The following is a 13,372-nucleotide window of genomic DNA, read 5'->3' as shown; positions in this document are numbered from 1 at the left end:
TCACCTGGAGATCTTCACCTGGGGGAGGAGGTGGCAGGGATGAGGGCAGGAGTAGGTTCCGGTGGCTCCCAGAGCGGCAGGCTGTGGCCAGGCTGTGTGGCTCCCCCCACCCCCGGGCAGATCTCTGCATCCCCAAGACTCCTTGTGACCTGGCCCCCTTCACGGACCACGGTCCAGCCCTTCTCATGGGCCCTGGAGGGCAGCCCAGTTAGTGTTTCTCTACTGATTTCCTAGAAAATGGATGGCAGGGGAACTTCACACATCAGACTGCTGTGTCCCCCAAAGGGTCAGGACCCCCAGATGGTGAAGGGGTAGGTCTTACTCTTCAGATTGGCCACTTGGGCTGATTCCCAGCCTCATGGTCACCCAGGGGGGCCAATGGAGAGGTTGGTGGCTGAGCCGTTGACCCATTTCAACGGTCAGCTGAGCCGTTGACCCATTTCAGCTCCTTGAATCTACCTTACTGGAACACCAGGCAAGAATTCTCCATAGCCAGGGCTGGGCAATAGAAATATAAAGTCAGCTAAAAAGAGGAGCCATACAGCAATAGGAAACAGGAAAAACTACTTTTAAGAATGTATTTTATTTAAGGCAATACATCTACAATATTATCATTCCAACATGTACTCTATGTAAGAACTTTTGAAGAGATAATCACTTTCTTTTTTGAAAGAAAAAGATAATCACTTTCTTTTTTGACCGTTGTCAAAACCGGTGTGTATTTTCCACTTCCAGCACGTCTCAGTTCGGACTAGCCACCTTTCAAGGGCCCAGTAGCCGCACAGTGGCCGGTCGCTATCGTGGTGGACAGTGCAGTTCTCTAGTAAAGACCCAGGCCGCCCCACCCCCGACACCTGGCCAGGAGCCCAGCGCCTTGGAAGCACTGTCCTGCTTCAGCCCCTTGTCTACCCTTCGTTTCAGATATCAACGAGTGCGAGCACAGAAACCACACGTGTAACCTGCAGCAAACTTGCTACAATCTGCAAGGGGGCTTCAAGTGCATTGACCCCATCCGCTGTGAGGAGCCTTATCTTCGGATCAGCGATAAGTAAGTCATTTGGGAAATGGGACTGTGATGAGGGGTCTGGTTCAGCTGCCTGTGTGGTGGGAAAGGAGGGTGCCCCTGCCAGGGAGTCAGGATACTTAGCCTCTTGCCTGCTGGACACACACGGACACACACACACCTTCTGTCCTTGTCTCTTCCTTTTTTTTTTTTTTTTTCTATTTTTTTTAAGAAAGAGAGACAGAGCGTGAGCAGGGGAGGGGCAGAGAGAGAGGGAGACCCAGAATCCGAAGCAGGCTCCAGGCTCCCGGCTGTCAGCACGGAGCCCGACGCGGGGCTGGAACTCATGAGCCATGAGACCATGACCTCAGCCGACTGAGCCACCCAGGCGCCCCGGGCCCTCCTCTCATTCAGTCACACAGTTTCCCCCCTGAGCAACACCCACTCCTTGCGCTGGAGACAAAGGGATGCGTCAGACACACCTGCCGTGGCCTCTAGGAATACAGCATCTAAGAGCAATTCGTGGCTTACCCGTGCGCTTCCTGCTCTGAACAAAAACTGGACAAAGAGGACGAAGCAGGGGCAGGCGGGTCCGTTACGGACAGTTCGGCTTATTGCTCAGAGCCGTGCTTCTAGCAACCCTTTGGTGTCTGGTTCCAGGGTCCTACGTGGCGGAGCAAAGTGTCCACTCTCTCTGGTTCTCTCTGGGGTCCTCCAGGCCGCGCTTGTCTGGAGCCGGGGAGTCGACGGCTTCAATGACAGCACTGAGCTCGTGTTGCCCGTGAGGTCCCTGGCGGGCCGCTGCAAGCTGCCTGCCTCCAGGACCCATTTCGGCTGACTCCAGCCACCCCCTTCCAGCTCATTTCCTCGTTCATGGTCCTGTGCTCCTGCCAACCTGAGCAGGACTCGCCCTCACCTTTACCCACACCCTGGAACGTCCAGCCTCCCGCCTCTCACGCACCCATTTTCTGCCATATGGAAGGCATTTCTTCCACCGCCAATGGACAGATCCGCCCCATCTTCCAGATCTCAGCTCCAGTGCCATCTCCCCCAGCTGTCTGTGATCCTCCTCAGCTGCCAGCCGTCACGCCCTCCTCCGGGCTTCTTCATTTAGGAGGCAGTTCTTTTCTGTGTGACACGTGACGTTTTCAGGGGCCATTCGGGCACCCGGGACAGTTTGACTTGGCTATTTGGATCAGCCTTCAGAAAGCCAAACTTTACAAATGATTTTTATACACCCCTTTATCAAACGTTAGTCGAGCTCCTATCACGTGGCAAACAGTACCAGGCATGATGGTTTTGCTCTTATGCTAGCGGAGGAGAAAGGCATTCAACCGGTGTCGCATAAATGAATGCATAATCGTAGATTGGGATGGGTGCTGTGAGCAGGAGGAACGGGAATTTATAAAAGGAACATTAGGGCTGGAGCTGGTCTAGACTGGGGAGTCCAAAAGCTCCTCTGAGGAAACGCCATTTGGGCTGGAATGGGAAAATGAGTCGATGTTGGCAGAGACTGGAAGAGCCGAGGGAACAGCATGTGCAAAGACCACAAGGTGGTGGTGAACTTGACGTCTTCGGGGAACGTCTTCAGTGGCTGCAGCCTAGTGAGTGAAGTGGGCAGTGATCTGAGGGAAATTGACAGAGGCCAGACTTTGTTCAGTTTAAAAAAATTTTTTTTAATGTTTATATATTTTTGAGAGAGAGAGAGACAGAGCACAAGCAGGGGAGGGGCAGAGAGAGAGGGAGACACAGAACCCGAAGCAGGCTCCAGGCTCTGAGCTGTCAGCACAGAGCCCGACACGGGGCTCGAACTCATGGACGGTGAAATCATGACCTGAGCTGAAGTCAGACGCTTAACCGACTGAGCCACCCAGGCGCCCCAGACTTTGTTCAGTTTTTACTCAAGATATAAGGGGTGGCCCCTGGAGGATCTTCAAGCAGGACAGAGACAGAATCTGATCTTTGTTCGATGACGGCTGCTGTGTAATGGATTGAAGGGAGAGGGACCTATTAGGAGGCCATCACAGAGGTCCAGGAGAGACACGGTGGTGGGCTGAATGACAGTTCTGTGACAGAGGAGATGGTGAAAAGTGGTTGGATCTGGACTATATTTTGGAGATCGAACCAACCAGTAAGTTTTGAAGGTAGATCAGAAGTTTGGGGAGAGCAGCAGAAACAAGACAAGACTGACTCCCGGTTCCACCCAGCAAGGCACATATCTATAGACCTCCCCATTCTCCTCAGCTCTGACTCCTAGAAGGGAAGTCTCAGGGATGAGGTGAGAGATGGGGGTGGTTAGGGACAAATCAACGGGGTGTCTACAACAGGCATTCCTTGGTAAAGAGAGTCCATGATTTCATATGATGACAACACTGTTACTAATCTTTCAAACTAGTTGCTCTGTATTAGAGATATTTGTGCCCGTGATTTATTTCTCCTACTAGAAGGTGAACTATTTGAGGTCAGGATCGTATTTATTATTGCAGTTCCAAAATGTCTGATGTTATGCCTTAAACATAGTGAGTTCTAACTTGTTTGTAAAATGGAAAGATTAAGTCACGTTCTACCCAGACTGTGTTAAGTGCCATAGAGAATGTACAAGGACCACCCAAATCCTGTCAAGCTAAATGGCATTTCTCACTTTTTAAAATTTCTTCATGAGTGTGTACGTCTGGGGAAGTGAAGGGCTATGTGACCAGGGACGCATTTTGCCAAATAAATACATGACAAATGTGAAGCGCATTAGAGAACGTGCCAGTGTTCTGAAAGGCAGACATCTAAGGTTTATATTCTGGTAGCCAGACCTATTCTGATTGGTCAGAATAGGCCATTCTCTAGGAAACAGCTCACGTACACGCTGGTGAGTTTTTACACCAGACCGAGGAGCAGAGAGGATCTCCAGTGACAGCATTCAGATGATAAAAATGGGGTGGCCTCTTTTCAACGTTTTAAGTGAGGAAGTAGGTACAACGAGCATCTGGAAAGGATTTATCGCATTCTCAAATGATTTCCCTCCCCAACAGCCGCTGTATGTGTCCCGCTGAGAATCCTGGCTGCAGAGACCAGCCCTTTACCATCTTGTACCGGGATATGGATGTGGTATCGGGACGCTCCGTTCCTGCTGACATCTTCCAAATGCAAGCAACGACCCGCTACCCTGGGGCTTATTACATTTTCCAGATCAAGTCTGGGAATGAGGGCCGAGAATTCTATATGCGGGTAAGAGGGCATCGTCACCGTCTTTAACGATGCTTGTGTTGTCTAACCTGGCACGTGCTTCTAGAAACAGTTCGGAGAGCAGCCAGGAGGGGCGGGTATGAAGAGAGAAGAGGGGATGGGTGGGAGTCAGGACTTCAAGGTTCAGATTCCTGTTACTTTCTAGATGGCTTTGTAAAAGCTGCTTTTCCCCCGTGGGCCTCAGGACCCTCGTCAGTGCAATGAGAAGTTAGGCCAAGATGCAATCTTCCATCGTTTTCCTGCCTGGAGGAGTCACTCACATAGCCAGTTATCCATCCACTCATCTGAAGGTATTTATTACCTACTTCGCACTTCCAGAAACCGAGAATATAGCAGTGAGCACAGCATCCCCAGATCTCTGCCCTCCCGGCACTTATGTTGTGGTGAATATGAAAGCATGCCTCACGGAAGTGGGCCCCACCTGTGTTGTGCAACTGTGGCTCTTTACATTTAAATGAATTATGATGAAATAAGATTAAAAAGTAGCACAAGCCACATTTCAAGGGCTCAGTGGTCACCTGTGACCGCTGTATTGGCTCAGATAGAGAACCTTTCCATCATCGTAGAAAGTTTGATTGGATAGCACTGACTTAGCCACATCAGGAGAAAATTTTAGAATACACATCCTAAAATGTATTTGCCCCTTCTTTTTTGAAGTTCATTATTTTGAGAGAGAGCACAAGCTCGAGCCGGGGAGGGGTAGAGAAAGCATCCCGAGCGGGCTCCACGCGGCCAGCACAGGACCCAACGTGGGTCTCAAACTCACGCACTGCGAAATCATGACCTGAGCCACCATCGAGAGTCAGACGCTCACCTGACTGAGCCACCCAGGCGCCCCTCACTTCTGTGCTTTACACGTATAATCCCACACCCTTATGTTATTGCACTTCATGTCCTGCAGCCCTGGGGTGAATGTACCTCTTTGGATACCCCCGGTTCAGAGCAATGTTTTTTACATTTCAGTGTGAACGTGGGCACTTGTCCAAAAAGTGGATTCCAGAGCTTCCTCTCCGGAGAATCTCTCTCAGAAGACCGTGGTGGAGGCCTAGGGTATCCACTTCCTGTGGTTACTATGACAAAGGACTCCAACTTGGTGGCTTAACCCAACAGAAATTTATTTTCACAGGGTCCTGGGAGCCAGAAGCCTGTAATCACGTTCACTGAGCGGAAACCAAGGTGTCACAGAGCCATCTCCCCTCCAGGGGAGAAGCCATTCCTTGCTTCCACCAGCTCCCAGCACCTGCCAGCATTTCCTGACTTGTGGCCACGTCCCTTTAGTCCCTGCCTCCAGTGGTCACACTGCCTCAGGTTCTGTGGGTGTCAACCCTCCCTGTCTCGCTCTGTGTGTCACATGTGATCGGATTTAAGGCCAGCCCACATAATCCAGGATAATCTCCCCACGGCAAGATCCTTAACTTAATCCCCTCAGCAAAGGTCCCTCTTCCTTATAAGGTAACAAGTACAGGTTCCAGGGATTGGGGCCCGATACCTTTGGGAGCCTTCGGCCCACTATGCCCAGGAATCTGCATTCCTAACAAATGCAGCTTGTGGTCCTCCAGGGGCATCGTGGGGGAGCTACAGGCCCATGGAAGTTTACCTACTTTGAAGGGAGCCAGTTGCAGTCCCGTGAAAGGACCCTGTATCTGAGGTCTCTACCTCCCTCTCCCTATCTCCTGGCCGAACCTTCCAGTCCTAGCTTCTGGGGCTGGGACTGTCTAAAAACAGGGATGTCTCAGAAGCAGCGGTGAGAACAGTTTAGAAAAGGTTCCAGGGGCTGGTATCATGCCTGTATCCTCACTGATAGTTTTTGGCAAGACCCCAGGGGGACCGGGTCACATGTGTAACACAGTCAGCGGAGCCAGCATCTGTAGGCCAGTGCAACAGGGTCAGAGGCTTTGGAAAAAGATGGACTGAGTTGAAGGCAGAGGAACTTCTGTGAGATGAGAAAGAGAGCTGTGTTTATGTCTGTCCTCTCTCCGCTGTCCAGCAGAAGCCCACATCTGTGAGCTGCTGTGGCCTTGCTGCCCTCGGGAGCACAAGCCTAGCCCAGCGGCCTCCTGCAGTTTGGCCTCTGTCATTTGTACAGACATAGCGGGCCCCAATCATAGGGCACAGAGATGCCCCTTCGGGGGATTTAAAATTCCATCACTGGTGCCACCTGCCTCGCGTTTTTCCTTTTCCCACGCAGAAAACAAGATCCTCAGAAGGTGGCCTTGCCTGGGTGAGGTGTCGCTCACTGGAACACCACCTGCTAAAATCCCTATAGACCCAAATGTTCCCCGGGTGGCTGGCTTGTAAAAGCCAGTGATGGCGGGGGAAGAAGATTGTCCTACAGGTGGCGTGGATGGGAGGGAGGATCCTTCCTGGAGGCTTCCTCTGGGACTCAGGTTGACACAGCCCCTGGGGGACCCTTGAAACCCACAAAGCCGAGCTGTATGCTTGCGCCCTCTCAGGACATTGAGTTGGGCCCTAATTCTTTACTATTTATTCAGAAGAGGATGTCAGGACTCTGAGGCTGAAGGAACTTAGGGACAGGGAGGTGGCTCCTGGCATCTCTCCTGGCTGCACCCGGGAAGGGAAAACAGGTTCCGTCTGGGTGCCCTGCGAAGCCACGGGCATGGGGCAGGAAGACAAGGAGAAATCTGCTGGACAAGGTGGGCCTTCCACATGTCCAGCTTCCAAGGCACGGCCCCATCATCAGGAGGCCGCACATCGCTGTTCTCTGTGGGCTCCAGGGCCAGGCTGGTCCACTTCATTCAGGTTCTACAACTCACCAACTCACCAGCTGTGTGACCTTGGGCCCATTACCTAACCTCTCTGGGCCTCAATTTCCACATATGTAAAGAGGGGATAATAATAGTATTTACCTTGGGATTAGATGAGATCATCTGCTTAGCTCAGTGCCTGGAACACAGAATGACTGTTTTGATCAAACAGGTAGGATTTGGCAGAGGTGAAACATTCAGTAACCTTTTTCTCACCTTGCTGGCTCCAACCTGTGCACACCTGGGTGATATCTAGGTTAATCCCTCGGACTGACAGGTTCTTTGAGTTACTATTGAATTGTCTCCTTCTCATATCAAGTCTAATAAGCTGGTTTCAGTGGAAACGTCCACCTTTCTGTCCTTCACTCAGTGTTTAGTGTTTCTCCCCTTCCTCTGCTTAGGGGTGGGGTGGGGTGGGGGTGGCCCCTGTGCCAGCTTCCTCTTCCCCTCCCCACGCTGACCGTGCTGTTTTAGGCTCCTTCTCCGGGACTGGGTGCGGGGGGTGCAGATAACGGAGGGGAGCGTTAGGGTGACGGGACCGGGGTCTTACTGGATTGTTGCCAGTAGGGCCCCTTGTTGGCTACAAGCCGCCCCAAACCTTTGCACCCTCTTTCCAGTGCTGTGTCTCACACAGACTTTCTGCGGGTGGGGAGGGGCCGCTGTGGCCTCGGCGGAGCAGATGCGCCAACAGGCAGGTCCCCAGCAGCTCCTTACATCACCATGGTTCAAGGTATCCGGGCTGGCTGTCATCTCTAGACTTCTCCACTGCTCTCTGCACTCTTTCTTCTTACTGTTTATTTATTTTTGAGAGAGGGAGAGAGGGACAGAGCATGAGCAGAGAAAGGGCAGAGAGAGGAAGACATAGAATCTGAAGCAGGTTCCAGGCTCTGAGCTGTCAGCACAGGGCCCGACGCGGGGCTCAAACTCACAGACCATGAGATCGTGACCTGAGCCCAAGTCGGACGTTTAACCGACTGAGCCACCCAGGCGCCCCACTCTCTCTCTCTCTGCACTCTTAAAGGACCCACATCCCTGAACGGTTCTCTCAAACCGCCCTCTTGCTTGAGGTGGGGGCTGGTGAGTGTCTTGAATGCCCCATGATGTTGAAGGTGAGAGAAACAGGTCTGGCTGGGCCACCGCTCTGCAAATCCGGTATGGCAGCTACAGGAACCACCCGGACGGCAGCAAATCCTATACAGTGCTCGGCATGCGCCAAGTGCTTTCCATATATCGCTCCCTTCATCCTTCCAACAGTCCTGTGACGCAGTGCCTGCGTGACCGTCCCGATTTTATAGACGTGGGCACCGAGGCACAGAGAGGCTGAGGGACGTGCCCATGGTCTCACAGCCAGGAAGCAGCCGAGCAGGATTCGAACCCGGGCAGGCCGGTGTCGAAATCCATGCATACGCTTACCTTCTCTTTAGGATGTGGGGTCAGAAATTGAGATAACAGGAAAGGGCTGCTTTAACATCTAGTAATAGTAGAAGGTGTTCAGGAAGGGTTAGTTATTTTGGACTGATAGCGTTGTTTCTGCTGTGACGGCCGCTGTTTTCAGGACGCTGTGAGCTCCCGGGCTCTGGAGCTGGTGACAGGAGCATCATGCAGGAGGTGCGGCTTGGCGGCCAGAATTCAGGTTCTTCCACGCGGAAGGTCACTGATTGTGTCGCGAGCACACAGCGGGCAAGCCACACGTGGCCCCGTGCACACACAGGCACGTGTGCTTACACACATGTGCCTTTCACAAACACAGTCGGCAGCCGGCCTCACCCTGAGCCCTGGACTGGTGACTGGCCTTGGCCAGGTGACTCGAGGACGCAATTAGGGCCGGAAGGAGGAGCATATTTACTCCACGAGACATGTGTGGATCAGGTGGCAGGTCCCCGGGCAGCTGACCTGCTGGCCGCGAGTCAGACGATGCTGTCCCACAGGCTGACTTAGAACAGACCCCCGCACGTGTCCGAGCAAGGCCAAGGAAACACACATCCGGTGGTCAGTTTGCACCCTGCCGCCGTTGCGGTCGGCTGCACGGGTGCTGGGCACTCGTTCTTCTTCCGTCACCAAACATAAATTCAGCACCAGGACGTATGCAGCCTTGGGCCAGGCGCCGAGAGTCCAGGAACAAACAGGATGTGACCTCTGCCCTTGAGGAGCCCACCCTGGTGGGGAGAGGGGACAAACAACCAGGCAAACATTGACAATGCAAAGTGGCGATTCTTCCTTGGAGTAAGTGCAGCGGAATGGTCCGGAAATTCAGATGTACTGAGACCTTGTCATAGGATGTAGCGGTCAGAGCAGGATTGGGGGGCCAGTGTGCTAGTTTGGTGACCTGATGTAATGTATATCACCTACTCACACTGTAGGGTATGGGGATTAAATAAGAGATGTACAAAATAGCCCAGTGCCTGCTTTCATACCCACTGCCCCCGTCATTGTTTCGTACCAATGACCACGAGCCTTGCAGGCCTCCCTCCCAAGGGCTGCCCACGGCTCAAGGTCTTCAGTCCTTGGCCTTTGTTCATGCAAACAGTGAAAGCTGGTGAGATATTCGTATACGTAAATGCCATGGGCATTTCCCTGTGTGGCTGTCCCTGTGTGGCCAGCACTGCTGGCCCGGTGCTCTCAAGTTTTGCAAGAGTTGACAAGGAAGTCTGAGCGATCCTCTGGGTAAGGACGCACCACTTGCGCTGATGCTGACGGGAACAGAGGGAGGGGATGCCAAGAGGAAATTGCATGGCTGTCAGGCTATTGATAGTCCAGGGGACAGGGGAGGTCCCGGTACCTGGCTGGCACCTGCCTGCCCGTCCCGCCCTTGTCATACTCTTGGGGATGTCGGATCTTTATGGGGAGCCCTCCCTTTATGGAGACAGATAAAATACCTGGTGTGGCTTTAACTAGGCCAAGTTGCTTGATTTTGCAAGCCTGTTGCTTTCAGTTTCTGGGCACAGCGCTGGGCTCTGCGGCTTATAGGAAGCGATTGTCCGGCCGCTCTGTGCTCTCTCACGCTACTTCCTCCCCAGGAGCCCACTCTCTGGCCACTGCACTGACCCATGAGCATCTCTCCTAAAAGATGGTTCCAGGGAGAAGAAATGAAACACACAGCAGTCTCCTCTGATAATTGTTGTGCAGTGAAAAAGGCCTGGGATTTGGGGTCAAGCCGCAGCCCTCCCCTTACCTGTCATGGGTGACCCCATGTCATGACTTAACCTCACTGGGCCTTGGTTTGCTTAGTTATAAAATGGGGAAATAATGAGACATACCTTTAGTAGGACAGGCAGGGTCCCCAGACTGGGTCCTGTGCTTTTAGATCAGCACTTCTCAATTATTTATTTATGTATTTTAAAAAAAATTTTTAACTTTTATTGATTTTTGAGAGAGAGAGAGAGAGACAGAGTGCAAGCAGGGAGGGGCAGAAAGAGAGGGAGACACAGAATCTGAAGCAGGCTCCCTCTGAGCTGTCAGCACAGAGCCCGATGAGGGCTCAAACTCACGAACCGTGAGATCATGATCGGAGCTGAAGTCAGACAGTTAACCAACCGACTGAGCCATCAGGAGTCCCAGCAATTCTCAATTATTAATGTACCCACAAATCACCTGGAGATTGTGTTACCGTACAGATTCTGGCTCAGTAAGCCAGAGGTGGGGCTTGAGATCCTGCATTTCTAACCTGCTCCCTGGTGATGCCTGTGGTACTGGTCCAGGGACCACCCTTTGAGTAACAGAACCTTTCAGCGCTTTTTAATAAGGATTAAATAAGTGCATTGCTGAAAACTGTGCCTCCCACGTGGTAGATGCTCAGTGGATGTCAGTCCTCCCTCCCTAGCTGCTCAAAAGTTTTAGAGAGAGATTCACTGGAGGGAATCATTAGGACTACAGCAGTAGGGTCACAGAGTGCTGAAGCTGGAAGGGACTAGAGTGTCTAATGGGAGCTCCAGCAGGGACGGTACATCAGAACCAGTTTCCCCAGGTTTCATCCAGGCACCCACTTGAGCAGCAAATCTTGGAATGGGTCCCTGGAATTGTTAGTTTAAGAAAAAGTGTTCTGGGTCCATTGGCAGCTGTTGACTGGAGAACTACTGATCTGGTGCAAACCCTCATTTTAATTTTTTTAAATGTTTATTTATGTGTGAGAGAGACAGAGACAGACTGCAAGCGGGGGAGGGGCGCGCACACACACACACACACACACACACACACACACCCCTAATCCAAAGCAGGCTCCAGGCTCTGAGCTGTTAGCACAGAGCCCGACGCGGGGCTCGAACCCACGGACTGTGAGATCATGACCGGAGCCAAAGGCAGATGCTTGACCGACAGCCACCCACGTGCCCCTACAAACCCTCATTTTAGAGGATGAGGCCCGGAGAAGCGAAGTGACAGCTCAGTGACATGCAGTTAGTTCCATGAATTATTCATTCTTTCATTCCGGATCTATTCACTGAGCACTGACCGTGTGCCAGGAACCGTGCCAGGTTCTGGGGACACTCAGTGGTGAAAAACCTGACCCCCGTCCTCGCTCTTAGAGAGCTCGCAGTCTGGCGGGGACTCAGACAGCAGACATAGACCAAGCAGGGTGGACCGCGATGGAAAGTAGACTGGGTGCAGTTGGGGGAAGCAGAGAAGGCTTCTTCAGGAAGTGACATTTCGGGTGGGACCTGAAGGGTCGGCAGGAAAAAGCCGGGTGGGACGTGGGCAGAGGCCAGGGGAGAGCGTGGCGTCAGGGGATGCCAGTCCGACTGCAGTGCTCTGGGGGGGGAGGGGCGCCCCGGTGGAGGCTGCCGCCGGACCACCCGGCCCTCTGCCCTGGTGGTCGTGTGGGGCACCCCGCCTCCCGACCGACCCACAGCTGTCCCCAACCCTCTCTGCTGTTGCTCGACAGCTTCTGGAGTCCGGCTCACCTGCCCTGTTAACGCCGGCCAGCCTTTCTCTAACCAGTGTCCCCGGTTCTGTCCACAGCAAACGGGCCCCATCAGTGCCACCCTGGTGATGACACGCCCCATCAAAGGGCCGCGGGACATACAGCTGGACTTGGAAATGATCACGGTCAACACGGTCATCAACTTCAGAGGCAGCTCCGTGATCCGACTGCGGATATATGTGTCCCAGTACCCGTTCTGAGCCCCGGGCTGGGGTCTCTGACACTGCCTCTCAGCAGCACCCAGGGACAGGAGAAGAGAAGAAACGAGAGGGAGGGTGACGTGGGACAGATGTTACGCTTTTCTTGCTGACCGCCTCCCGAGGAGTCGGCCCCGAATGTCCTGACGCTGCCTGTCCCCTTGTAGACCCGTCGCTCTGAAGGACATGCTTCCCCCAGTTCTTACGACGCAGTTATCGAAAAGTATTATCAGCGCCCTGACCTGAGATCGACGGTGATTTTTCAAGGCCTATCAGTTTATTTTCATATTTTTCGAAGGAAATAGATTAGCTTCGCTGGGGTCTGAGTCCGCGTTCAAAGACTGTGAACGGCTTCCTGTCACTTCTCGCTGATTGCTTCTTTGCCGAGGCCCGGATTGCTCACGGGGACGCGGAGTATAGCTAGCTGCTTCTTGTATGCACAGAGAAGGCTGCGGAAAGAAACCACAGCAGGATCTAGGGGTTTTCACAGAGTCTATTTCAAAACATGTGTGGTATTTTCAGCCACGAGAGAAGGTTTAGTTGTCCTTACGTTTGTATAACTGTCTAATCCTTTCTTGTGCATTTTGAGTATATTATTTTTTTTTAAATAAGTGGTAGAATTCCTTAAGAAGGCCTTCAGACACATGTTATGTTCTGACTTCCCAAACCCAGTCTCCTCTCCATTCTACCCCGGTGTTTTCTTCGAGGACCCCTTACTCATGTTTTCTTTAGAATTTTTACCCAACTGGGCTGGAAGGCAGAGGTCTCTAAACTGATTAAATATTTGAAGAGATCTTGTGTTTGGTTCATTGTGACATCGTAGATGATTCAGCGTGTGGGGCTGGCTCTTCTTTGAACCCGTTTATTGTGCACTGGTTTGAAAACTCCCTGGAGAGCTCCGTGGTCCTTTATAACTCAGGTACCTGATGGGGAGTAGGGGGCAGAGAAACGGAGGTGGGGAAGGTAAGAGGAAGCGTCAGCCTGAATCCTGTTTTGTTCATTTGAGAACAGTTGTTCTTTAACTGTTCTCTCTGTCATGTAGATTATTTCCAGGTACCCTTCCAGAGCCGAAATGTAGTCACCTTACTTTATAATCAGTGGCCCTCGACCCTGGCCGTGTGCTAGGATAACTCGTGGAACTTTTAAGAGAAAAACCTGATGTCTTGGGCTGATTTCTTGAACCCAGAAATTCTGGTTTCGTTGGTCTTTGGTAGGGCCCGGGCACTGACTTTTTTTTTTGTTTGTTTTGTTTATT

General features: G+C 52.3%; 1 protein-coding gene across 4 annotated transcripts in view; it reads left to right on the top strand.

Annotated features, from left to right (window-relative positions):
* FBLN5 (fibulin 5) overlaps nucleotides 1-12,910 on the top strand; it is an 80,125-nt gene extending 67,215 nt beyond the window's left edge. For 2 of the 4 annotated variants that reach the window (XM_019462067.2, XM_019462066.2), the window contains exons 9-11: nucleotides 922-1,048; nucleotides 4,027-4,222; nucleotides 11,959-12,910. In XM_019462067.2, the coding sequence (XP_019317612.1) occupies nucleotides 922-1,048; nucleotides 4,027-4,222; nucleotides 11,959-12,120 (485 nt within the window). In that variant the 3' untranslated portion in view covers nucleotides 12,121-12,910. Of the gene's footprint in view, nucleotides 1-921; nucleotides 1,049-4,026; nucleotides 4,223-4,424; nucleotides 7,359-11,958 lie in introns of those variants that run through there. The other 2 variants (XM_053889710.1, XM_053889709.1) reach the window with 1 other exon arrangement.
* The last annotated feature ends 462 nt before the right edge of the window (nucleotides 12,911-13,372 follow it).

This window comes from Panthera pardus, unplaced genomic scaffold (genome assembly GCF_024362965.1).
Source record: "Panthera pardus isolate Hobbes unplaced genomic scaffold, ASM2436296v1 HiC_scaffold_24, whole genome shotgun sequence".
In the NCBI taxonomy this organism is placed as follows: domain Eukaryota; kingdom Metazoa; phylum Chordata; class Mammalia; order Carnivora; family Felidae; genus Panthera; species Panthera pardus.
The sequence above is the reverse complement of the archived record's forward strand: the minus strand, read 5'-3'. Positions and strand labels throughout refer to the sequence as shown.